We start from the raw sequence: 24,631 nt of genomic DNA on the forward strand, positions 1-24,631 counted from the left end.
GGGGGGATGTTGTCAGAGATGGAGGAGTAGGTCAGGGAGCTGCCTTCCTCGCTGCTGCTGATGCACTCGCTGGCGCTGCTCCGCTCGTTGGTTACGAAGCTGCCCTGGTCTTCATGAAAGCTCATCTGGAGTGGGGGAGAGCAAGGTGAGGGGAGGAGGAGGCTGGGCCAGGACAGAGACCAGTGCCTGTGCCAGTGCGTGTGAGGCGTGGGGCAAGGGGAGTGAGAGTTGGGTAGCCTGGGGCAGGGGGTGGGATAGCCTGAGGACAAAGATAGGATAGTCTGGTGGGTTAGCCTCAGACTATGGGTGAGATAGCCTGGGAGAATACAGGCTAGCCTGGGATCAAGAATGGGGTAACCTGAGACAGGGTATATGGAGTAGCCTTGGGCAAGGGATGGGATAGCCTGGGGAGGAAAAGGTAGAAGAACCTGGCGGCTTAGCCTGAGTCTTTGGGTGGGGTAGCCTGAGCAAGTGTAGGGCAGCCTGGGACAAGGGACAAAGAATGCAGTAACCTAAGGCAGATTACGTGGGGTAGCCTTGGGCAAGGGGTAAGATAGTCTGTGACAATGAATGGGATAGCTTGGGATAGGTGATGGGGTAGCCTGGGGTAAGGGGTGGGCTCAAGCAAGGGAGTAGGGTGGCCTGAGACAGATTATAGGCTAGACTGGGCAGGGAGAGGGGAAGCCTGGGGCAGATCCTGAGGGCAGTAGGTCTCTTGCAGGGCCCAGGGGACACTGTTCCCCTTACAGGCCTCACACCACACCTCACTTCCCCCCATCTGCCTGCACACTCACCTCCTCATAGTCATTCTCAGGGGTCAGGAAGTCATCCAGGACGGTGACCCGGGGGCCCAGCTGCTCGCTCAGTGAGTCCAGAAAGCGATCAGTGTCTCGGCTCCGCACGGGGCGGGAGAAGGTGAAGAGCTTCCTGCGGCTGGGCGGGCGGGCAGGGTCCGGGCTGGGGGGGCTGTCGGGGTGGGCGGGCCCAGGGCCTGGCTGCGGGGAGGGTGCCCTGCTGCTGTCCAGGCTGGCATAGGGGTGGGACTCGGAGCTGCTGGGGGAGGCCAGGCCCCCCGAGCACAGCGGGTAGTAGCAGGGGGAGGGCAGCAGCCGCTCGCTGGGCCACGAGACGCTGGACAGGGTCCTGGGCCCTGGGGTGGGGGACGGAGCGTGAGGACCCTCTTCAGCCGTACCTGGGTTCCAGGGGGAGGCTGGAGGGGAGGGGGCCGGGGCAGATGGCTCTGTGTCCTGGGCACCCCTTTCCTTCTCCGGCACAGCCTAGGAAGACCCTGAGCAACCCTGTGTCCCTAGGCTCTTCGCCTTGGTGCGGTGGGAGGGCAGGGAGCACTTCGCAGTCCCATGGATGCTCATCTGGGAGTGGATACTCAGGGTCCCACCCAGCACCTGGCTCAGACCTCACACCCACTGAACACAGCTGAAGGGGCTGAGGCTCCATCCCCAGACCCCAGATTAGGAGCAACAAGACACCTCCCATGCCCTGCAAGCCCTGGCCTCGCATAACCCCATGGGCTCACAGGAGCCTCTCCTGGGGTCCTGCCTCTGAACTGCCGAGAAACCATTCCACGTGTCCTGTGACCCACCATCTTCCCAGCTGTACCATTCACAGAGCAACGTGTGCATTTTATAGTTTATCCAATAGCCACAGCCATATGCTAACTTGGAGACTAATTTGGGGGCAGGAGAATCACAGGGGACATGGGAGGGGCTTGGGAGGGGCATAGAGGCTTCTGAGGTACCCCCACAACTCAGTCACATGGCCAAGGAGCAGAGGGGAAGCTCCAGGCATCATTGGTGCCTTGGGTGGGGGCGGCACCCAGACAGCCAGTCAGGACAGAGGCAGTGCCGCCCACAGACCAGGGCTGGATGGGCGCCTACCTGCGGTGCCTGCCGGGCTGGGCACTGGGGGGGAGGCCCAGGATTTTGACATGGTCCCCCTCTTCCCTTTGAAGCTGCTGTTTAGTCGGGATTCGAGTTCCGCATAGACTGCAGACATCTGTGGGAGGTGGGGAAGAGTACAGCCCACCTATCACCCCCATGTGGCCACCAAGGCCAGGCCTGGGTGGTCTGCAAGGCTGGGGTCTTCCCCAGCCTGGAGTAGGTCTCCTGGGAGGGTCTCTGGACCCAGCCCATGGGTGCCCCATACCCCACCCCCACTGACCCCACGGGAGAGCAGAAAGGATCCTCACCATCTTGGGGTTGGGTGTCTCAGGGAGGGATGTGCCATCTCCTGCCTGACGCTCTCCTGGGACCAGAGGAAGAGGCATCTCAGGGCAGTCACTGGGACCTGCTGGAATCAGAGGGCTGAGTTGGCCACTGGAGTCTAGTCCCCACTCCTGAGATCATAGGCTCAGGCCCCTCACAGACCCAGGGGGCCACCGCTCAGCCCAGCCCACCACCAGCCCTTGGGATTTCTCATCTCACCAAGCCCATTTTACAGCTGAGAAAAGTAAGCCCCATCTGCAGCCTCACGCCCTGCCCCAGCCTTCCGTCCAGTCCTTACTGCAGCTGAGGCTGGTGTCCAGGCTGGGGGTCCGGAGGCTGCGGCGACACATGGAGGCGGCCCTCAGGGAGCTGCGTGGCTGTGGCTCAGGTGTCGGCTCTGGTTCAGGCTCGGGCTCGGGCTCGGGATCTGCTGGGGGACATGCAGGTAGATGGGTCCCCCTGTCCTCTTAGCAAACAAGGAGCTTCAAAAAATAGGGAACGTGAGGGCTGAAGCAGTCTACCTGCCTCTAGGACAGCTCTAGGAGAATCCTGGGACAAGAAACCAGGAGCAGGAACAAGAGGGACACCCCAGTGGAGCTGGTCTGAGGACAGAGGCCTGAGTGCGGTGGCCACAGCCCACCCAACAGGGCCTCCTCCCATGACAAAGGCCTAGGACCCCATGCCTACAGGGTCTCGACACCCTGTGCTTGGCCCAGACCCGGTAGTGCTGCCCATAGGGTCTTGTGGAGCAAAATGGAAGGTTCCAGATGTGTGGGATTTCTGCTGTGCTGCCTGGGACCTTAGCTTCTTGCTAAAACCCTTGGCAAATTATGGGCCCCGGGAATGGGGGCAGTAGGCACACAAGGGCCTGTACATAGTGGGTCTGCAGGGTTTGACACGGCAAGTACAGAGTGCTTAGAACAGGGTTAATACATTATCATAACAAAGAAAACCCTATTCCCTAATGGGATTATATCCACAGGTATAGGGGTTAGGATTTACAACACATAATTCTGGGAGACATAATTCAATGCATAACATTCCACCCTTTGCCCCTCCCAAAATTCATGTCCTTCCCACATACAAAACACATTATCCCAAAAGTCTTAATCCCATTCCAGCATCAACTCTAAGTCTAAAATCTCATCTTCTAGATCAACTAAATCAAGTATGACCGGTTTGCCATGAGACCAGAACTGGATGGTGCCCGGCTACCATTACTGAATGTTTTGAATCGAAGATTCTATAGAAGAATCCTGATCAAAAAAGGGAAAATGCAGAACAGAACTCCAAATTCTCATGGACTCCAGTGTGTCTGGAGCCATGGAGGCTGGATGAACTTCTGAGATAATCTTGAAATCTTAAACCAAAAATATTCCTTGAAGTCATGTTAAAACTGAACAATAGTTTAGCTTAACTAGTAAAAAACGTCTGCCTTCAGTATTGTGCTCTTTTAAAAACTATCTATATGGGATCAAAGTGACAACAGCAACTCGAAAAATTAGATAGGAAGCTTAGGGGGCAGTGAGTTTATGTTAATGGGGGAGGAACAACTCAGAAACGGAGGGTGAGAATGGCTGCACAACTTGAAGAATGTAATCCATGTCACTGAATTGTACATGTGGAAACTGTTGAATTGGTACATGTTCTGCTGTGTATATTCTCAACAACAAAAATAAGTTATAAAAAAAAAATGTATGATTCTGGGTTTAGCACACTTCGAACTCACATGGCCTAAAATATGAAATGCATGGTTTGTAGGCATACAGTAGGCCCACTGTCTCAGGGGCACTGTGGGCTTGGCTGGGCAGGGCTGCCATCTGAGCTCTGTCCTATCAGGTGGGCAGCCGAGGGAAGCTGAGGTTCTTGCGTGTGCTTGTGAGCCAGGACACAGTAGCCACGTGTGAATCGACCATGTGCTGGTGTCTCTGTCATCGGTGACCACATGGTTTTCTTGATCAGCGCCACACTTCTTGGGGCACAAAGCATTGCCACTGACCTCTGTGGTGCAGCGAGAGGCCAGGGATCATGCCCATTTTGTGGGTGAGAACACTGAGACCCCAGGAAGTGAGGGGGCTAAAGTCAAAGGTTATGCTGCATAAAGTTCCGGCTGGGAATACACATCCATGTGCTGGGGTTTGTATCTGCATGGCAGGTGGGCAGGTGAGAACAGGTGTCTCTCCTCACCTGGGGAGGCTCACCTGTCATGGCTGTGTAGCCCAGGAAGCACGCGATCTTCTCCTGGCACAGCTCTTGCTCCTCGTACGTCAGCAGTTGGTAAATGAACTGCCAGAGGACCTGCTTGGCAGGGGTATCCAATACAGGGTAGACGTCGACGATGAGGGTGTCAATGTTCCTAGGGAAGGTACAGGAGCAGGTGGTTCACCACTCAGGGGCTCCCCATGGGAGACGGGGTGGGGGTGGACAAAAGGGCACTTCTAGGCCATGGAATTCAGCCTCATACTCCCCCCCACTTCCCACACAGGACTGAGATGTGGGCAGGGGTGCAGGCTCTGGGGACAGGCTGCCCGGATTCAAACCCTGGCTCCACCACTTACCAGCTAAGCGACCTTTCTCAAGTTACTTAACTTCTCTGTGCCTCACTTCCTCATCTGTAAAATGGGGCTAAAAATAGCACCTACTGCATAGAGTTGTTGTGAAGATTAAAATGGGTAAACTGTGTTGGGAAAACTGACTCACTATATCAAGGATACCACCTCGGTGGTGCGAATGGTTAATGCGCTCAGCTGCTAACTGAAAGGTTGGAGGTTCAAGTCCGCCCAGAGGCACCTCGGAAGAAAGGCCCAGCGACCTACTTCCAAAAAATCAGCCATTGAAAACCCTATGCAGCACAGTTCTACTCTGTCACGCATGGGGTCACATTGAGTCGGAGTTGATTCAACGGCAACTGGTTACTGGATATCAAGGATAAGCAAACTATGGACTGTAGGCCAAAATCTGGCCCACTACCTGTTTTTGTAAAGAAAGTTTTATTGGAACACAGCCGTGCCCACTTGCTTCTATATTGCCTATGGCTGTTGTCAAGTTACAATGTCAGAGATGAGTAGTTGCGACAGAGACTATATGTGGCCCGGAAAGCCTAAGACATTGACCATCTGGCTCTTTACAGAAAGTTTGCTGACCCCTGCACTAAATGGAAAAAATAAAGCTGGATCCTTACATCATATCACACATAAAGGTGAACTCCAGATGGATAAAAGACCAAAGGGTGAAAGATAAAACTATAAAGCTAATAGAAGAAAATATCTTTTGTCCCAGGGACAGGAAAAGACTTCTTAAACAGAATTTCAAAAACCAAAACCATAAGGCCAAAAATGTGGTGAATTTGATTATACAAAATTAAAGCCATCTGTTCACAGAAGCACAACTTAGACAAATTAATATAACAGAAGTAATAACAGAAGTTATTGTTGTGTGTAGTCGAGTCAGTTCCGACTCACAGTGACCCTACGGCGATCCTATATACAGAAGTACAATGTCTAAAATCAACAAGGAATTAAAATCGTCACTGTCTGCTTCATGTCACAAAGAAGTGGGCAGTGACTTGCCCAAGGCCACCTGGCTAGGAGGTGTCAGAGTCAGGGTTTGTTCTCGGACAGCCTAGCTGCCCCAGCCCCGGGTACCAGCTGCCGCCTTCTTGGGCCGCCCCCAGGAGAAAGGGGCTGAGAAGGCTCAGGCAGGGAGACCAGGACAGTGAGTCCAGGTGGAGTCTGGGGCCCACCCAGCGCAGGTCCCCACCACCGTGCTGGCCTGGCCACCTGTGCTGGAAGAAGCTCTCGAGGGCCCGGCAGACCCCGTAGCGCTCAGGGGGTGTGAGCAGGTGCTCTAGCTGTTGGCTGAAGGTCCTCCCCTGGACACGGATGCTGGATGGTAGGATCTCTGCCACCCACTGCAGGGAGGTGAGCACTGATGATGGGTTGGGGGAATCCAGTGAGTCGGAGTCTGCAGGGACGACAGGTGGGGGAGGCACAGGTGATCCAGTGTGCCCAAGCCAAGTGCGGCTCCCTGGGGCCAGAGGACCTCTGGTGCTGGGGTGTAGCCTCCCAGAACCATGCATTGGGAGGCACTCCTGCTGTCCACAGCTGGGGACATGGCTGGAGGGAGAGCCCTGGGCAGAGTACTGGAGGCTGCCACACTGGGGGCCCTGAGAAGGGAAGCCACAGGTGTGGGGGAAGAACAGCGCCCTCTGCAGGCCTCTGGTGATCTGTGCATGCACCAATCCCACACCCAGGGGCCCCAGACGGGTCTCTGCAAGTCAGCTGATGGGGGCTCACCGCTGGCAAACGGGACAAGCCCCTCCTCCACCACCAGTGTGGGCATCGCGCCACTGCCCTGCAGCATGGACACCACCTTGTCATGGGAGCAGTTCCTGCCGAGCAGAGATGGCCCAGGAGGGCCTGCCAGAATAAGCCCTGTCCACGGCCACCAGCCAGAACTCCCCACCTAGCACGGGGAGACCATGCAGCAAGTCCCCAGCTGGGCCAGGAGAAGCAGCCCAGGCCTGGGGCCAGCTCGGTTCACTGGAGACGGGGCTGTGCCCGTTTACCCACAGGCAGGACCTCCCCCTCAAGGGCAAGCCCTAGACAGTTCACTTAACTGCATCCCCAGCATGGAGCATGGGGCGAGTGGGCCTCGTAGGTATTTTCTAGTGGGAAAGATGAACAGAGGGTCCTGGCTAGGGTGGGTGAGAGACTCAGAGTCCTCACAGGAAGAGGGACAGCTCTGGGGACCAAATAGAGAAGATTGGGACCATGGCCTGGGTGCCCAAAGAGGCAGGGGTCTTGGGGGACAGCACATCACCAAACTCTGGTATCCCTGATGGCCTCTGACCTCATGTCCAGTCCATTGAGGAAGAGAATCCGGTCCCCTGACTTGAGGGAAGCATTGTCAGCCGGGCTCCCTGGAGAGGAGAGAGGGCCTGGCGGTCAGCCACGCGGGGCCCACTCTGGACCCCGATCTGCAAGCAGGGCGCTGCGCCTCTGCTTTACAGGGGAGGGGTGGGGGAGGGTAGAGGAGAGTCAAATTCAGATCTGCGGATCCTTCATTAGGCCTCATGCCTCTCTAATCTCCACTGCCCTAAGGAGGAAGGGACCCCTGGACAGAGGTGGGGGCACTCCAGCCACCACAGCCACATGGAGTCGGCCTGGACCGGTCAGATCCCCAGCTGCTGGAGAAGAGCAGAAAGGAGAGGGCTTGAGAGCGGCATCCCCGCACCGTCCCTCCACCCTGCAGAAGAGCCCGTCCCACACACTGTCTTGGCCTCACATCATCGAGTTTCTCATGAGGAAAACATGGGTCAGCCTAGAGCAAGGCAGTCTCCTTGCTGACACTGGGACACATGTGAGCAGCTAATTCTCACTCTTCATTTAGATGACCCTGAGGGTCAGAACTACCACCGGGCTAACACCTAGGGGAGCATTTCCTTTCTTTCTGCCTCTTTTATTGGTTGTGGTTAGCTGCCGTCAAGTCAGCCCCTGCCTCATGGCGACCCCACACACAATGGAACAAAATGCTGCCTGGTCCTGCACCATCCCCATGATTGGACTGTTGTGATCCACAGGGTTTTCATTAGCTGATTTTTGGAAGCAGATCACCAGGCCTTTCTTCCTAGTCTATCTTAGTATGGAAGCTCCGTGGAAACCTGTTCAGCATCACAGCAAAACCCAAGCCTCCACTAACAGACAGGTGGTGGCTGCACCTGAAGTGCACTGGCCAGGAATCGAACCTGGGTCTCCCACATGGAAGGTAAGAATTCTACCATTGAACCGTTACTGCCTCACACCTTCCTTTAATTCTTTAAATGTGGTTTTCTTTAGTTCTTTGAACATATTTATAGTAAGTGCTTTTATTTGTAGTCACTATAAATTCGTTTGGAAGCAAGTAGGGGGAATGAAAGGAGCCCTGGTGGCGCAATGGTTAAGTGCTCAGCTGCTAACTGAAAGGTCAGAGGTTTGAACCTACCCAGTGGCTCCACAGGAGAAAGACCTGGTGATCTGCTCCTTGTAAAGATTACAGCCTAGAAAATCCTGTGGGGCAGTTCTACTCTGTCACATGAGATCACTCTGAGTTGGTATCAACTCAACGGCACCTAACAACAACAACAGATTGTGAGAGGCTCTCTCTTGAAGCTGTGGGGGTTGGAAGGAAGGTGCCTTGTCCAGCAAGGAATGGCAACGATCAGGGAAGACGTCCTGGGCGAGGTGGGATAGGGGAAGGTCCTTTCAATAACTGGCAATGGGGAGAGGGTGACAGTGGTGACTACTGCCATCTGGCCAGACTGGGGTGGGAGGGCTCAAGAGGTTGTAGCAGGAGCCTAGAGATCACTGGACCAGAGTCAGGAGACCCCAGGTTCTGGTGCTTGATTTGCCAGGGCCTCTCTAGGCCTCAGTTTCCCCGTTTGTAAAAGCTCCCATTTAAGCACTCCTTTGGCTCTGCCACTGCAGGCTTCCTATGACGGCCTGGAGGATGGGGGTGGAGGGAACAGCACTGCTGGATTTTAACATGCCCTAGGCCAAGTGTCTCTGGTTACAAGTGTGGGAGAGGCAGGGAGATGGCGGGGAGGTGGTGGCACAGTTGGAAAAGCAACCTTTGGGCCTGTTCCCCTCAGTACCGGGTCAACCACTTAACAAAACACACACACACACACACACACACACACACACAAAAAGAAACCCCGTTGGCATCAAGTGGATTCCGACTCATAGTGACCCCATGTGAAAGAGCAGAACCTGCTATATAGGGTTTCCAGCTTTACTGAAGCAGACTGCCACATCGCTCTCCCGAGAAGCGGCTGGTGGGTTTGAACAGCCAACCTTTTGGTTAGCACTGCACCGTCAGGGCTCCTTGACAACCACCGAGTGATGCACAAATCAAGGAGAACTGGAACATGCCAGCTGTCAGGACTAGGTCTCGGAACTCTCTGATGGCTGGGAATGATGATGCAAAGGCACTGAGGTACCTTCCTGGGGATCAGAGATGCCCATCTCACAAGTCCATACACTGGAGATGTGAGATGCAGAAGTGTAGAGAGGACCCAGTACCAGTAGGGGCTCCAGTGGGGATGCATCATCAGGAGCATCATCCCTAGGTGCTGGGAGGGGATGGATGACCCAGCCCTGTAGGATGGTGTTATAATGGGGGAGAGTTCAACTCAGCGCCAGGAGACATTTCGGTCAATAGAGAGCTTCCACAGTGGGATGGGGTGCCTCAGCAGGAAATGACCTCCCTCCCCACCCCCCACCACTGAAGGGGCAGGAAGGAGGGACCCCTGCTCTGGAAAGGCTCTGCCTTCTCTGAGATGTCCTGATTCCAGGAGCAAGAAGGGACAGGCTGTGTGGGGAGAGGAGGGGAGACTTGGTGGGGGAGCTGGAGAGCAGGCAGAGGGTTGAAGCCCAGCTGCCTCTGAGTTTGGCCCGCCAATAAGTGCCCAGTTCACAGTGGGCACTCAGTGCAGGGAATGCTGTTTGGGGCACCATCTGGGCAGCTAGTCCTGGCTGCCCGAGTGTCCCAGGCAATGCCCCCAGGACTCCCTATGCACAGAGGAACGATCTGGATGAAGAAGTTGGCTCACTTGGCTCAGGGTGATGACCAAGTTGGAGGGGAAATGTCCCAACTTAGGTAGAAGCTTCTTAGGCTGGAGATGATGTGGGTCTGCTTGCTCTGGGACACTCACAGGCCACAGGACACACAGTACCCTACAACAGTGTCCTTCACCCTATCCTTGGCCTTGAGACTCTTAGGACACCCTCCCATCCCTTACCTGGCAGGACGGACTCGATCCACACAGGCCCGTGGCCCCGCAGAGTGAAGCCGAAGCTCTTGTTGCCCTTGTAGACTCGGACGGTCCTGGGGAAAAAGAAGGGGCTGGGTGGGAGGTGGGCAGGTGCTCTGCCCTGGGGACGCAGGGGATGGAGAAATACCGTGTCTCACTCCCCCTAGCCTCTCCTGCCCCCAGGGGTGTCCACGCGCAGTGCCCCCTGCCCAGGTCTCCGTTCCTGCGCATTGGGGTACCTGCGTGCGCCCCCCGGGCCAGCGTGGCCACCCAACAGCGAGGCCGCCTTGAGCGGCGGTGGCTCATCGGGGCGGCGCGGCGCGGCGCTGGCGCGCGTGGACACCAGCAAGCGTTCGGGCCGCTCCTCGCTGCGGCTCCGGCGCAGCCGCTGTGCGCCATGCGCCCTTCGCGCGCGGCACAGCTTGCCCAGCAGGCCCTGCGACACCACCTCGTCGAAGCGCGCCCGGTGCTTCTTGGGGATGAAGATCCTGCGGCAAGGATAGCAGCGTTGGGGCGCATCCCCGGATCGCGCCGCGCGTCCCGCAAGGCGCCGCCCAAAGGGACACAGTCTGGGCAGGTAGAGCTGGAAACTGGCTGTCCCAGTGTCCCCCAGTGTCTGGCCACATCAGGACCGTGGAGCCCGTCTCCCTCCACCTCCGAAAAGTCACATTCAGACTGGCTTCCATTCTCTCCAGGCCTCCAAAGTCAGTCCAGGGACCCATCCGCCTCCCCCTGCCTCTTTGTCTTCCCACCTAGCCTGAGGTCGGCTCCACCTCCGGCCCTTTCCCCCACCCCTTATCCTATGCCCTCCTATCACACTGATCAGTCCTCCCACCCACCTTCTGCAGAGTGGTTTTCAGGGGACTCAGCTGGAGAAAACTGGAGTCACAATCACCCAGGGTCAGACTTCCCCATACCTCATCACACCCCCGTCTTCTTGCTTGCTTCTCTGGGCAGCCCTCTCTACTGCTGGCTGCTCAGAATTTTCCAGAACTACCACAGCTGCCATGCCCAGACCCACCTCTAAATCTTTTGCAGGCTGTTGCAGCTGCCTGGTGCACTCTCTGTCCCCTTAGCTACACTGAGCCTCCCTTCCATATCCAGATCCTCAGGCTCCCCTGCAATTTAGTTCTCTGTGTGTTTGGGACGCCCCAGCCATCTGTGGCAGGCGCTGTCCCAGCCAGACACTGGGGTTCAAAGCCAGAGGGATTGTGGTTCACACATGCAAAGGATTCAGCCTGGGAGTGGTGAAGGGCAGGCAGAAGACTGGCATGGTCCTCTGTGCATGGTCCTCATCCAGGATGATTTCTCAGTGCCATTGGTCTCCTTTGTGAGACTGGCAGCTGAGTGAGGGCTGGGTCTGTTGGCTCAGCTGTGAGCCACAGTGACCAGCTAGGGCTTGGCACATGGGAGGAACTCATTAAAAAAAAAAGCTGTGCCAAGCACACCTCTGAGTAATGGCGGCAGTCAGCATGCCAGTGGACTCCCCAGCCATGGCAGAGGAGTCGGACACTCAGAGGGGCCCCCTGGTTTTCAGGGTGGCATAGCTGGCCTTTGGCACAGTTGGAATCAGAGCCCCCAGCCTTTTGAGCCTCAGCGCTGTGACCAGGGCCCCTGAAGTGGCAGCTGCTGGAGAGGCCTCCCTGGCTGCATCCCAGGGCTCCTCTCCCTGTCCTTTCTACCTGGAGCCTGCACCAAGGGCATGGTAGGGAGGAGAGAGGGGAAGAAGACAGTAGCCTTGCTGTTAACACATTGCTGTCTAGTCGATTTCGACTCCTAGAGACCCTATAGGACAGAGTAGAACTGCCCCATAGAGTTTCCAAAGCTGTAATCTTTACAGAAGCAGACTTCCAAATCTTTCTCCCGCAGAGTGGCTGGTGAGTTAGAACCACTGACCTTTCAGCTAGCAGTTTAGCGCTTAACCACTGCGCCCACAGGGGTCCTCCAATAGCCCTGCAGCTGGCTGAAACCCAGCCACCGCTGAGTGGCTTGGTTGGCCCCTCAGTTCCCCTAGCCTCCTGGGGGTATGAAGAAGGCCAGGCAAGCAGAATGAGCTGCCTGGTGGGAGGGATGGGGTGTGGCTTCCCAGGGAGGGAAGGGCGCCCCCATCAGGCCCTGTCCTCCCCAGGTAAACTCTGCTCCAGGTTTGGGTGTTCTAGGCGACTAGGGAGCCAGGCTGAATGGCCAGGAGCTTCCTGGCCTGACATGCCCAACCCTGCCCACCAGCAGTGATCCTGCAGATCTTGAGCACAGCCTTATTCCCCAGATTGCCACTCCAGGCTCTCCATCTGCCTGGCCTGCACATTCTCCACACCTTCCCAGGTATGGGCCCCAACCCACCTCACACACTCTGGCAAAGGGAGTTGACCAGCCTGAGACTGTCTACCTCACTCTTGGGCTCTGGGAGGCCATCAGCCCCACACCCCATTCCAATACCAACCTGGGAAGGGGCCAGGTGGCCTTCCCAGCTCCACCCTCTAGCAGCAACTAGAAAAGGCCCTGCCTCACTGGGGGGACCCAGGGGAGGCACCAACTCTACAGGTGGGAGAGGGTTGGTGGTCCTTTCCCTGCCTGGCGTCCTTGGGGCTGAGTTAGAGGCCAAGGCTGGAGGCCAAGGCTGCCAGCCAGCCAGACGCCCTTCCTGGCCCTGAGGGCCATCCATGCGGCTCAGTGTGGCCCTGTCACCCAGCACTGGATCTGCTCTGACTCATTGACCCTGCAGAACCAGATGCCATGGGGCCGGTGCAGCCGACCACTGTCTGACCCAGAGAGCCAGGCAATAGCTGCCTCAGGACTCCTGTGTCCCTGCTATGCCCACAGGCCTCTCTGAAGCCACACAAGTCTTCCTGGGGGACACACAACGACCTTCCACACAGGGTCAGCTTCCCCTCTCTGCCTGGGTCCGGCTAAATGCAACACCAGGCTCCTACAAGGGGCTCCCCTAGGGTCCTCTTTCTATGCCCATTCCCTGTCCCCATTGGCTTTCTCCACCTTGCCCTTGATCATCAGCCAGCCCTGGAGGGGCAAACTGCTGGGGTGGGGGCAAGAATGGCCGGCCCATGCGGGTAGCATCAGCCTGGGGTGAAAGTGCCTATGGTGCTGGCAGTCAAGAGGTTGCATCCTCCAGACTCGGGGAGGGACTTGCAGAATTCTCACCCAGAGCACCCTACCCCAGCCTCAGTCCTCTGTCGGGAAGCCCCTCCATCGCCCAGCCCCACCCCCCTCAACCCGGCCAGGGCGCAAGGTTCCCGGGGGTGCGGGGCGCGGGGAAGAAGCTACCGAAAGTGCCGGGAGAAGCCTTGGTCCTTCCCCATCTGGAGCCGGGACGGCGGCGCGGCAAGTGCCGAAGGGCCGGAGTGGCCGAGCCGTGAATGGTGCGAGGGCGCCGCGACTCCACGCGCCTCTGCCCGGCAAGCGCGCGCGGTGGCCCCTCCCGGGCCGCCACCATGCCCGCCCCTAGCGGGAGGCCCCGCCCCGTCGGCGGTGGCGGAGGCCCGGGGGACCTTTCGTCACACACACCCCCCCCCCACCCCTTGGCCGCCTCCATTATTTCCCCTCCTTGCCTCCGACCTCGCGGGCCCTAGCGCCCCGCACATGTGCGGCAGAGACCGAAGTCGACAGCCTTTGTACAGCCCGGGAAGGCTTCCTGCAGGGGGTGGTCTTTGCGCTGGGCCAAAAGGGCTCAGCCAAGAGTTGCCAGGGAGAGGAAGCCCTGACGATCCACGGGGAAGCTTCGGTCGGGGGCATGCTAAGGAGAGGGAAGCGGCTGGAGAGGGGGCCTTGAGCGCCATGGTCAGCTGCTGAGGCCCCACCTGACAGCAGTGGGGGCCACAGGGGCCTTCAGGATCTAAGGGAGGTGGGAGGACCCCAGAGACTTCGGTACACCAAGGGAGGGGTGCTGCTGGGAGGGCAACCAGGGAGGCGGTGGGTGGGACAGGTGGCTAGATTTGCAAAACACAGAGGAGGTAGAGGGCGAGAAACAGTGTGTGAGTAGAGGTGGTCATCAAGGGGCCAGGTGGGAAGGCTCCCAGGAGAGGGGAGGGAGAGTAGTGGACCTCTCTGGGATGGGCATGTCCTACTGGGAGAGAAGAATGGAGGAGAGGTAAAGGGGAGGAGGGGGAGGTTGCAGGGAAGGGGCTCTCGGCTGCCACACCCTAGGGGCCCTACTCTCACTGATCCAGATCCGGACTGTGGGCTGGAGGGGGTTCTGTTGACTCAGTCTCTGCCCCACCCCGGCTTGTGGAGGGCATGGAGAATCTGCAGTCTGAGGACCAAGGATAGAAAGTCCAAGGCATATCTGGGGGAGCAGCTCCTCGGGGTCACCTCAATGGTGACATCAGCATGAGGCCCTCAGCTTCCTCTTTGGGACCTCACCAGAGGTGGCCGGCACTCGGACAGGCAGTAAACCCCAGGGATCTCACCTTGGCCTCACGTTCATTGTCACAGGCAGGAGTGGTCCTGCCTGCTGTACCTGCAGGCCCATCACATGGGACCCTGCAGACCTGACCGTGAGTCCGGCTCTCTGTCTAGACTGTGCTGCCCGACACCCCTTGGCCCCACGCTCCTAGCTCCACACTCCCGGCCCCGTGGAACCACCCTCCTGTCTGGCAGCTGCACTAAGCCAGAGCCGATGCTCAGGGTCTGCCCTGTCCGGGCCCAGCCTGTTGGGTTCCAGTGCTTAGCCCCGCCACGGAGAGAAATGTTGGAAACCTGCACAGCCAGCGCAGCTCCTGGAACCGGCAGGGCCACAGCCATCCCAGCACTATGGAGCCATCTCTGGCTGTGTCTCGCCAACTGCAGTGGCCCTGCCTTCAGAACCAGGCTGGCGTGAGGGCTGGGAAGACTGTCCACCATGCCAGGGCAAAGGAGATGCCAGCAGGAACAAATGCTTATGCTGGACTCCAGACCCAGTCGGCAGCACACACTGCTGCAGGGACATTCCTCACGGGCACTGGGAAGGCACTTGATGGGACCAGCAGCTGGCGTGTCCAGCCAGGCAGCATGGAGTGGGCTAGGGCACCGACAGCAGCTGGCCTTCCCTGAAGTGTTTGCCGCAGGGAGAGGGCACTGCCGAAGGCGCTCACTCTAGGGCAGTGGTTCTCAACTGGGGGCGGTTTTGTCCTCCAAGGGAGATTTGGCAATGTCTGGAGACATTTTTGGTTGTCACACTGTGAGAGGGGGATGCTGTTGACATCTAGTGGGAAGAGTCCAGGGATGCTGCTAAACATCCAGCAATGCAAATTCTCTGGCCCCAAATGCCAACACTATAGTGCTGGGGTCGAGAACCCCTGCTCTAGGGGCTCTAACCAAACTAACACTAATTGAGCGCCGACTATATACCTGGTAAAGGTCTGTGGGTGGGGCAAATCGTTCAGCACTCAACTATTAGCTGAAAGGTTGGTAGTTCGAACCCACTCAGAGATGCCTCACAAGAAAGACCTGGTGATCTGCTTCGGAAAAGTCACAGCCTTGAAAACCCTATGGAGAAGTTCTACTCTGCACACTTGGGATCACCATGACTTGTTGGCAATTAACAATAACAACGTATGCGTGGTTCTTCTACCTACATGGTCCCATATAATTCTCCCCATAACTCGGTATTGTGGTATCCCAGATACCTGTCATTAATGCAAAAGAGGGGAGGGAGTGCGGAGGGTCCCTCACAGCCCACTTCCAAATTCTCAGCTAATCTGTGCTGCTTACAGTTGGCAGAGTTCATTGATGTGGTTTGCTATCAAGGACTCTGCTGGGAACACACAGGGATGAGGAACCCCATTTTACAGATAAATTGCAGAGGCCAGCCAACCTGCTCAAGATCACACAGCCAGTGAGTGGTCCTGGTGTTCAAAGCTAGGTCTGTCAGCTTCCAAGTCCCAGCTCCTTCCAGCACCCTAGTTGCTCCCCTTGCCTCCCCACCAGCCCCAGCCCCTCCTTGTGTATTTCCTGAAATACTCATGCCTGCGTGGATCACAAAGCTGACCTTGCTTTCCATTCCCTCCTGGCCAAGTTACACTTTCCAAACAGCCTGTCCTGTCCTAATTAGAAAGCCATTTTATCACTTCATCAAACTGGGATCCCTTTGGGGACAGACCCAAATTAGATGCCGAGCCACAGGACTCACTGCTGTTTAAAGGAAGCTGAGCCCCCATGCTTACGTTGCTGTCACTGCCAGCCGTGGCTCCATTTGATCTCCCCTGACCCAAATCTCACCACCCTGCACTGCAGTGCCATCCAAGAGAACTTCCTACAGTGATGGAGATGTCCAATGTGGTAGCCACTACCAGCATGTGGCTATTGAGCACTTGCAGTGTGGCTAGTGAGACTGAGAACAGAATTTTCAATTTTATCTAATATTCATTAAATTTAATTTTTAATAGCCACATGTGGCCAGTGGCTGCCGTGCTGGAGAGCACAGCTTTGTGGCCTCATTGCTCCTTTCTCTCTACCCAAGACCACCCCTGGGAGGCCAGACTGTGATTTCAGAGGGTTTCAGCCTCTGTGCTGAGCTCTGACATCTGGACATTTCTTCTGTAGCTGTTCAACCTCTCCTTTAAACCTTGTTTCTCTGAGATTGGTGGTGGTGGGGAGGGCTCTAGGGGCAGAGCTTGTTGCTCTTTGAGGGCCCCATCCGGTGCAGGGTGGCTCATAATGGGGCACTGTTGGGTGCCATGGGCTTGTGTACCTCTACGGCTAGACACCCAGCCTGAGGGACTCTCCTTGGGGACCGTCCTCCCACTTCTACAAGACACACAGTCCACCTCACCAGCCACTGTCTGAGCAATGGTCTCAGGAAGCCTGCTCTGACTGCCCCACTGAGGTAGCCCTGGCTGCCCCTCAGTTGGCACTCGGACCGGAATCACAGCTGACGTGTTTGTGACTCCTCCATGCTCTGTCCCCAGCGCCCAGCACACGGTGGGGCCCCTCACCAACCTGGGATGGGGGCGGGGGTGGAGGGTGGCTGAGGCCGGCTGCCAGGGTAACCTCCCCCACCGCAGAGCCCAGCTGGGCGTCGCCCCCTCCTTGAACACCTCCCCAATTATCCTGTCGCACTTGACACGCGCTGACAAACACAGGCTGCTGTTTCATCCTCTCGGCAGCGCCCCAGGGACGCTGCGGGGACCCGGCATCCCCAGGGGACCAGGATTCCCGCTTCCAGGCTGGAAACGGAGCGCGATGGGGGGGGGCGCCCTCCTCCCACACCGCCCATTCTGACTGCGCTTCGGGGCTGTTGGCCATTTGGGGACAGACTGTGACCGGGGAGAAGCAGGAATGGGGCTGTCCCGGGAGGCTGACAGAGAGGCTGGCCCGGGAGCGGCTGTGGGGACCAGGGGGCAGCACCGGGGAGAGGAGAGGAATCGAGCGGCCCCCGGGGGAGTCCCGAGCCTGGAGCCCCCAGCGCCAACTTGCCAGAAGCCCCCTACGTCCCCGGTCAGCTTGGTGGGGAGGGCGGTAGAGGGCTGCCCATCGTCACCGCCCCAGGAGCCCTCAGCGCCTTTAGCATCGCTGCCACCACCGCACAGTCGCTCTAGAAAGAACTTTTCTTTCTCTCTCTGGATCTTCCCTGCCAGGGGCTGGCCCCTTACTCACCCCAGGCAGCTCATGGTGGTCTCCTCGGTGGCTTCGTCTGCTCCGATGCAGAGCTAGCCGCGCCGCGAGCTGGGGGGGCGGGGAGGGTGGCCAGCACGGTCCCCGACGTTGGTCAGGCCCAGAGGGAGGGGCTGGCGGCGGGGTGAACGGCAGCGAGGGGAGGGGGCGGGCTGAGCCAGGCAGAGAAGGCGGGGAGCAAGCCCCGCAGGATCCGGCTGGAGGGGGCCGATAGGAGCTGCGTAGGGTGGGGGGAGGGGCTTCCTGGACCACTTCGAGAGGACCCACCATGAGATTTTTTTTTTTATGTGAAGATTAAGCGGGTTCAAAACTGAGCAGAAGAGCACAAAGCCACGACCTTTAGACTCAGGCTGACCAAGTTCAGGTTCCTGCGACTCCCTCTCCTTGGCTGTGTGACTTTTGTTGTTGTTGTTGAGAATATACACAGCAAAATATGCACCGATTCAAGTTTCTACATGCACAATTCAATGACATCGATTACTTTCTTTGAGTTGTGCAACCATTCTCTCCGTCTTTTTCTGAGTTATTCCTCCTTCATTAACATAAACTTACTGCCCCCTAAGCTTGCTATTTAATCTTTTGAGTTGCTGTTGTTACTTTGATCCCTTATATAAAAAAAAACCAAACCCGTTGCCGTCGAGTCAATTCCTACTCATAGTGACCCTATTGGACAGCGTAGAACTGCCCCATAGAGTTTCCAAGGAGTGCCTGGTGGATTCAAACTGCCAACCTTTTGTCATAGCACTTAACCACTATGCCACCAGGGGTCCCTTATAGATAGTTCTTAAAAGAGCATAAGGCTCAAGGCAGACATTTTTTACTAGTTAAGCTAAACTATTGTTTGGTTTTAAGAAGACTTCAGGGGATATTTTTGGTTTAAGGTTTAAAGATGATCTCAGGGCAATAGTTTCAGGGTACATCCAGCCTCCATGGCTCCAGAAAGTCTGGAGTCTATGAGAATTTGAAATTCTGTTCTGCATTTTCCCCCTTTTGATCAGGATTCTTCTATAGAATCTTTAATCAAAACGTTCAGTGATGGTAGCTGGGCACTATCCAGATCTTCTGGCCTCACGGCCAAGTAGGCAGTTGTTCATGGAAGCAATTAGCTGCACATTCCATTTTCTCCTCCTATTTCTGACTCTCCTTCTTCCGTTGCTCCAGGTGAATAAAAACTAATTTTGCCTTGGATGGCTGCTTTCAAGCTTTTAAGACGCCAGCCACTATGGCTGTGTGATGTGGGGCCAACCTCTCAACCTCTTCTAAGCCTCATTTTGCTTCTGTGAAATGGGGATAACAATAGTGGTGGGGGGGTGGATTCCATGAATAATGTTTCTCTAGTGCCTGGTGAGGTCTTGATTACACACAGCAGGCATCACCAAAGGGCAGAGACCGCACACTGTTTGTGCAGTGGGGGTGTTGGAAACCCACACAGCACAGTGTTAGTCTTCCTCGCCTTCAAATTGCACCACTGCTTGGTCTCAGTAAGGTATCTCGGTGTCCTGACTGAGATTTCTCTGATCTAGGTTTTGAGACGGAACAGAGCAGGTCGTGATTTGAGATCAGGAGCTGACTCCTCTCTGCAGCCCCTTCCTTCTCACTCAAGGTGACGCCCTGGCATGCAGTAAGCCAACAGCTGCCCTTTCCAGGGCTGACCTTCAGGGACACTAAACCAGTCACTGTCGAGTCAATTCCAACTCATGGTGACCCCATGTGTGTCAGAGTAGAACTGTGCTCCATAGGGTTTTCAATGGCTGTTTTCTCAGAAGTAGAATAACAGGCCTTTCTTCCAAAGTGCCTCTAGGTGGACTCAAACCTCCAACCTTTGGTTAGGAGCAGAGCACATTTACCATTTGCGCCACCCAGGGACTCCTCAGGGACACTGGCCCACCCTTATTCTGGGGCTGAACGGGTGTTAGGGGTCCAGTTTCAGAGCAGGCCACACCCCCCACCCTGTGCTGGTGTCCGTGAGTGAGACACACCTGCCTGCCCATCCAGCCCCCAGCTGAAGGTACCTGAGGTTCTCCAGGAGGGGCCCACGGGCCTCATGGGGCAATGCCAGGGTGAGAGCGCAGACCAGATCGTCCACCCTCTGCTCTGCCGCAAACTGCTTCAACGCCATGAACACCTGCTCCTTGGCAGCCAGCTGGTCCCCCAAGATTTCGTCCACCTGCGAGGAATCGTCCGGTAAGTGACAGAGGACCGAACCATGGGGAATCACTCACGCCCTGTCCTTTCTGCACAGGATAAGTGACATTGGGAGCACTTATTGAGCACTGTTGGATGTGTTTTATCCATGTCACACCGTTTTAAAACTTACAACAGCCCGACAAGGCGGGCAAGGTGATATGGGCTGAACTGTGTCCTCCAAAAGACATGTTCAAGTCCTAACCCCCAGTACCTGTGAATGTGGACACAGAGTCTTTGCAGATGTAATTAGTTAAGTTAAGATGAACTCATATTGGAGTAAGGTGTGCCCCAATCTAATGTCCAATGGGACTGGTGTCCTTATAAAAAGAGGAAAAGAAACAGAGACACACGGAGGGAAGACAGCGGTGTGACGACAGAGGTAGAGATTGGGGTGCTGCGTCTACAAGCCAGGGAACACCAAGGATTACCAGCAACCACCAGAAGCCAAAAGAAGCAAGGAAGGATCTTCTGTTAGAGCCTTCAGAGAGAGCATGGCCCTGCCAACACCTTGATTTTGGACTTCTAGCCTCCAGAACTCTGAGACAATAAATTTCTGTGGTTTTAAGTCACGTGGGTTGTGGTACTTTCTAACGGGAGTCCTACAAAACAAGTGCACATGGTTAGTATCTTCATTTGACACATAAGGTAACTGTGACTGATAGAGGGGAGGTGACTTGCTCAAAGTCAGAGTTGGGATTCAAGCCAAGACAGCCAGCCCTTCTGATAAATATCATGAGGATCAAATGAATTGATACAAGAGATTAAAAACGTGCCAGGCACTCAATAATCGCTAGTTACTGCTTATTGTAATACTACACTCTCATCCACTACACTGTTTGCTGAGTGATCCCACAGAGAACATTCTGCCTCCACAAAAAAGCCCTGGGGTGCAACGTCTGGCCCTGAATTTTGACACCCTCAGTTCTCCCTCCAGACTTTTGTTTTCTTTGGCTTTGTGTATAAACCAGTTGATATTAATCAAGGCACATCTATGCAGAGAAGTCCATGTGGCCATTGGAAACAGGGTTTTCCCAGTGGATGAGTATGCAAATGCGTGCAATGTTTCTGGGGGGCTTCTGGTTAGATGTGTTGAAAGTCTAAAACCATGTCCATCCTTTTACCCAACATTGTCACACATAGGGTTTTATCTTCAACATCTTGTGACATGACAGGACAAGCATAAAATGATAAAGGAATAAGGATATTCACCTCTGTATTGTTTATAATACTGAGATGTTGGAAGCCAAATAAAAATCTGACAGTACAGGCTAAATACTGGAGTACATCCACAAGGGGAATATTTGTAGTTCCTTGGAAGAGAAGAAGAGAGGAAACCTCAAACTAGGTAGGAGGTGGTTATGTTGTGGCATTGGCCAATTGGAGGCTCTTGCCCAAGACTTTGGCTCCTGAAGGAATGATGCAGAAATGCTGGGGACAGCAGAACTCCTACAGGGCAGTGGCAGAATCCCAGAGCGTGCCTTGAGCAGACTCTTCCTGAAGGATGCTTAGAACAGGCTGGACTCCTAGTTGCCAATTCTCTTTCAGTTCTAAGCCTGGGTCTCCAATGCCAATTCTGTGAACTGTCCCTCCCACAAAAGAGAATTCCTTTCCTGCCTAAGTTAGTGGAGTCAGCTTCTGAGTAGTGGGCTGCAGCATCAGGCACCCCCTCCTCATGCATCTCCCGCACTGAGGAGGTTTAATGATGTTGGAATTCAAGTCAGCAGCAGCCTCAATTCAAAGGAGAACATGGCTAGCTGGAAAGATGCTTTATGTAAGAAAGAGGAAAAAATAGTTCCTCCCTCCTGAGGCCTGGGCCACAGTGTGGTTTTGGTGTCAGCTATTACCCAGATGATCTCAACCTACATCTAAGCGTGAGGCACCATCATGGGACACTGATGGATTTTCTATTAAATATCAGGTACTTCAAGGATGAAAAACTGGGACACAGAGAGTGCTGGCAAGAACCCGGGGGCTGATCACTGAAAACCAACAGGGGAGCCGCATAGGCCCTTGATCTTCCTGAGGCAACTTTTTTTTTTTTGATTCACTCTCAGCTTTGGGGGTGCTTGGTGAGTTCTAACCAGAATCCACCACTCCTCCGCCCCACTTGCCAGAAAATGCCCCACAGCTGGCCTGCATATCCACCCTGCTGGGGGCTCTGACCTTGTCCCCCTCCGACTCTTCACGGCATGGAGGGCGTATGGGACATGGGACAGGCTTTTGGTTTTATGGCAGGTCATTTGGGATTATGGCAGCCATTACCTGTTGTTATTTTTGTTAGTTGCCACTGACTGATGACAACCTCGTGTATAACAGAACGAAATGCTGCCCGATTCTGCAACATCTCCATGATCAATGGTATGTCTGAGTTCATTGTTGTGGATATTGTGTCGATCCATCTCACTGAGATGAATTGATCTTTCTAGCGATTAGTCTTTTCTGATGATGTGTCTAGAGTAAGTGTCTTAGTTATTTCGTGCTGCTAGAACAGAAATACCACAAGTGGATGGCTTTAACAAACAGAAATTTATTTTCTCACAGTTTAGGAGGCTAGAAGTCTGAATTCAGGGCTGCAGCTCGAGGGGAAGATTTTCTCTCTCTGTCGGCTCTGGGGAAAGGTCCTTGTCTCTTCAGCTTCTGCTGTGGCTTGGCGTCTGTCTTCCCCCATCTTGCTTGCTTGCTTGTTTAATGTCTTTTATATCTCAAAAGAGATCAACTCAAGACACACTCTACACTAATCTTGCCTCATTACCATAGCAAAGACAACCTATTCCCAAATGGGATTATAACCGCAGGCATAGAGGTTAGGATTTACAACATATGTTTTTGGGGGACACAATTCGATCCATAACAGTAAGTGAGTCAAAGTCTTGCCATCCATATTTCCAGTTCTCCTCCTCTTCCTGAACACACAAAAGACTACATTTCCCAGCATCCTCTGGGAGCAGCAATGTGTAGTTCTGACCAATGAGGCACTGACTGAAGGCACTGTTAATCCTTCCTCTTTGAAGTACTTGGGAGATGTACAGTTTTTCATGCTCTTTTCCCTTTCCATGGGGAACCCTGAAGCTTCATGTTGAGATGGAGAAGTCAAAATGCTGAGCCCTTACGTGGAAGTCAGCTGTCCTGGAGTTGCCTGGACCTTCCAAGGACTTCAGGTGGGTAAAAAATAAACTTATGTGGTGCGAAGCCACTAAGATGTTGACGTTATTTGTTACAGCAGCAGATCCTATTCTGGGTCTAAGGAAGAAAGCCACATCTTTGGGAAGCTGGACATGGTGACTCAGGAAAGGCAGACCTGTGAGTCCTGAGTGTGTGTCCCTGGCTGTGTGCTGGCCTGCTTAAGGGTACAGGGCTGAAAGATTCAAGCAGGGGTCCTGCCCAGACAAGGGGTCAGGGCAGGGTACATGATGGAGGGTACATGATGGAGGGTGATAGTTCCAAGGATACGCCATGTAAATTTTGTTGAGCAGTACACTTAATGCATTTTACTGTATGTCTGTCATACTTCAATGAAAAAAAAAATGCCCACAAAGAAAAATTACAAAAACTAGGTACAGGGCCTTGAGGCTTGAGCTTTATTAGAATTCTGGTAAAACTGCCTCTAGAAGGGTCTTCAGCTCCTGCGAGTTGGAGCCCCACGCCCCAGGACCCCCTCTAGGCTCTTGAAGGGTTCCGCCCCACCCTCATGGCCCCTCTCCCCGCCCTACCAGGCCCTTGCTTCGCTCTCGAGCGCCTACCTTTCGGCTGAACTCCTGGGCCTTGCGCCTGCACTCTCGGTGCACGGTGTCGGGGCGCTTGCGGCTCGCCAAGCGGAGCAGCTCTCTGCCCAGGAAAAGGCCGCGGGTGCAGCGCAGAGGCCGCAAGGCTGTGGTTAGAGGCGCGGGGTCGGATCCCGGGCGAGGGCCGCCAAGAGGGCCCGGGAGCACGCCGAGGCTGGGCGGCACGCGAGGGCAGCGCTTTGCCAGGCGCACGAGGTCCTCGCGGCTCAGACCACCCACAGCCAGACCCTCCACCTCCAGGATCTGGTCCCCGGGCCGCAGCCCCCCGGCGTGCGCGCTGCTCCCCTCGGCCACCTCCAGGACGAAGCACGGGCCCGAGCCGCCCAGCCGGAAGCCGAAGTCCTCAGGCCAACCCTGGTTGGTGGCCTGCATGATAGCGGCAGTAGCACAGCTGGAGAAGGGGAGAAACAGCACAGGGGCTCCTTCTGGCGCTGTCCACTGCGCCGAATACCTCTCAGAGTTGCAGCCTACCTGGTCCCGGAGATGTGCCAGCCTGGGCCTCTACTTCTCTCTGCCTCCTCCTTCTGACTATCTGTCTCTTAGTGTCCCCCTCCGGGTGTCTGCCCTTTTTCCCCTTCCCCATTCAGCTACCTTTTTGTCCCAGAGTCTTTCCACCAAGAGGAGGAAGAATGGCTGAGAGGATGGGGCCCCAGAGGGACAGGTTTAGATGGGGGAGGACGGAAGGAAGTGAAGGGACATTTGCTGGGTAAAGACCTGATCTCAAACCCCACAGAGGCTGTGCGAGGGCATGGGGGCCGGAGGGACAGCAATCAGGGTGTGTGGTCTTTAGGAGGAGCCCTGGTGGCGCAGCCGTTAAGCACTCAGCTGCCAACGGAAAGGTCGATGGTTCCAACCCACCAGCTTGCTCTGTGAGAAAGGTGTGGCAGTCTGCTTCCATAAAGATTATAGCCTTGGAAGCCCTGTGGGGGCAGTTCTGCTCTGTCCTATCAGGTCGCTATGACTCAGAATTGACTTGATGGCAATGGGTTTGGTTTTGGTTGGTCTTTAGGAAGAGGGTTGGAGGAGAGCTTGAGGCTGCCGCT

The 24,631-nt window shown here is 55.4% G+C and overlaps 1 protein-coding gene across 1 annotated transcript in view; it reads right to left on the minus strand.

The window, feature by feature from the left end:
- GRID2IP (Grid2 interacting protein) overlaps nt 1-23,960 on the minus strand; it is a 32,143-nt gene extending 8,183 nt beyond the window's left edge. The window contains exons 1-13 of the mRNA XM_023735258.1: nt 23,547-23,960; nt 19,632-19,786; nt 10,254-10,502; nt 10,003-10,088; nt 7,074-7,143; nt 6,518-6,612; nt 6,002-6,185; nt 4,424-4,578; nt 2,521-2,649; nt 2,207-2,304; nt 1,896-2,013; nt 795-1,150; nt 1-125 (exon numbers count right to left, since the gene is read on the minus strand). Coding sequence (XP_023591026.1) covers nt 1-125; nt 795-1,150; nt 1,896-2,013; nt 2,207-2,304; nt 2,521-2,649; nt 4,424-4,578; nt 6,002-6,185; nt 6,518-6,612; nt 7,074-7,143; nt 10,003-10,088; nt 10,254-10,502; nt 19,632-19,786; nt 23,547-23,960 — 2,234 coding nt within the window. The remainder of the gene's footprint in view (nt 126-794; nt 1,151-1,895; nt 2,014-2,206; nt 2,305-2,520; nt 2,650-4,423; nt 4,579-6,001; nt 6,186-6,517; nt 6,613-7,073; nt 7,144-10,002; nt 10,089-10,253; nt 10,503-19,631; nt 19,787-23,546) is intronic.
- Nucleotides 23,961-24,631: the final 671 nt, after the last annotated feature.

This window comes from Trichechus manatus, unplaced genomic scaffold (assembly GCF_000243295.1).
Source record: "Trichechus manatus latirostris isolate Lorelei unplaced genomic scaffold, TriManLat1.0 scaffold00077, whole genome shotgun sequence".
NCBI lineage: Eukaryota > Metazoa > Chordata > Mammalia > Sirenia > Trichechidae > Trichechus > Trichechus manatus.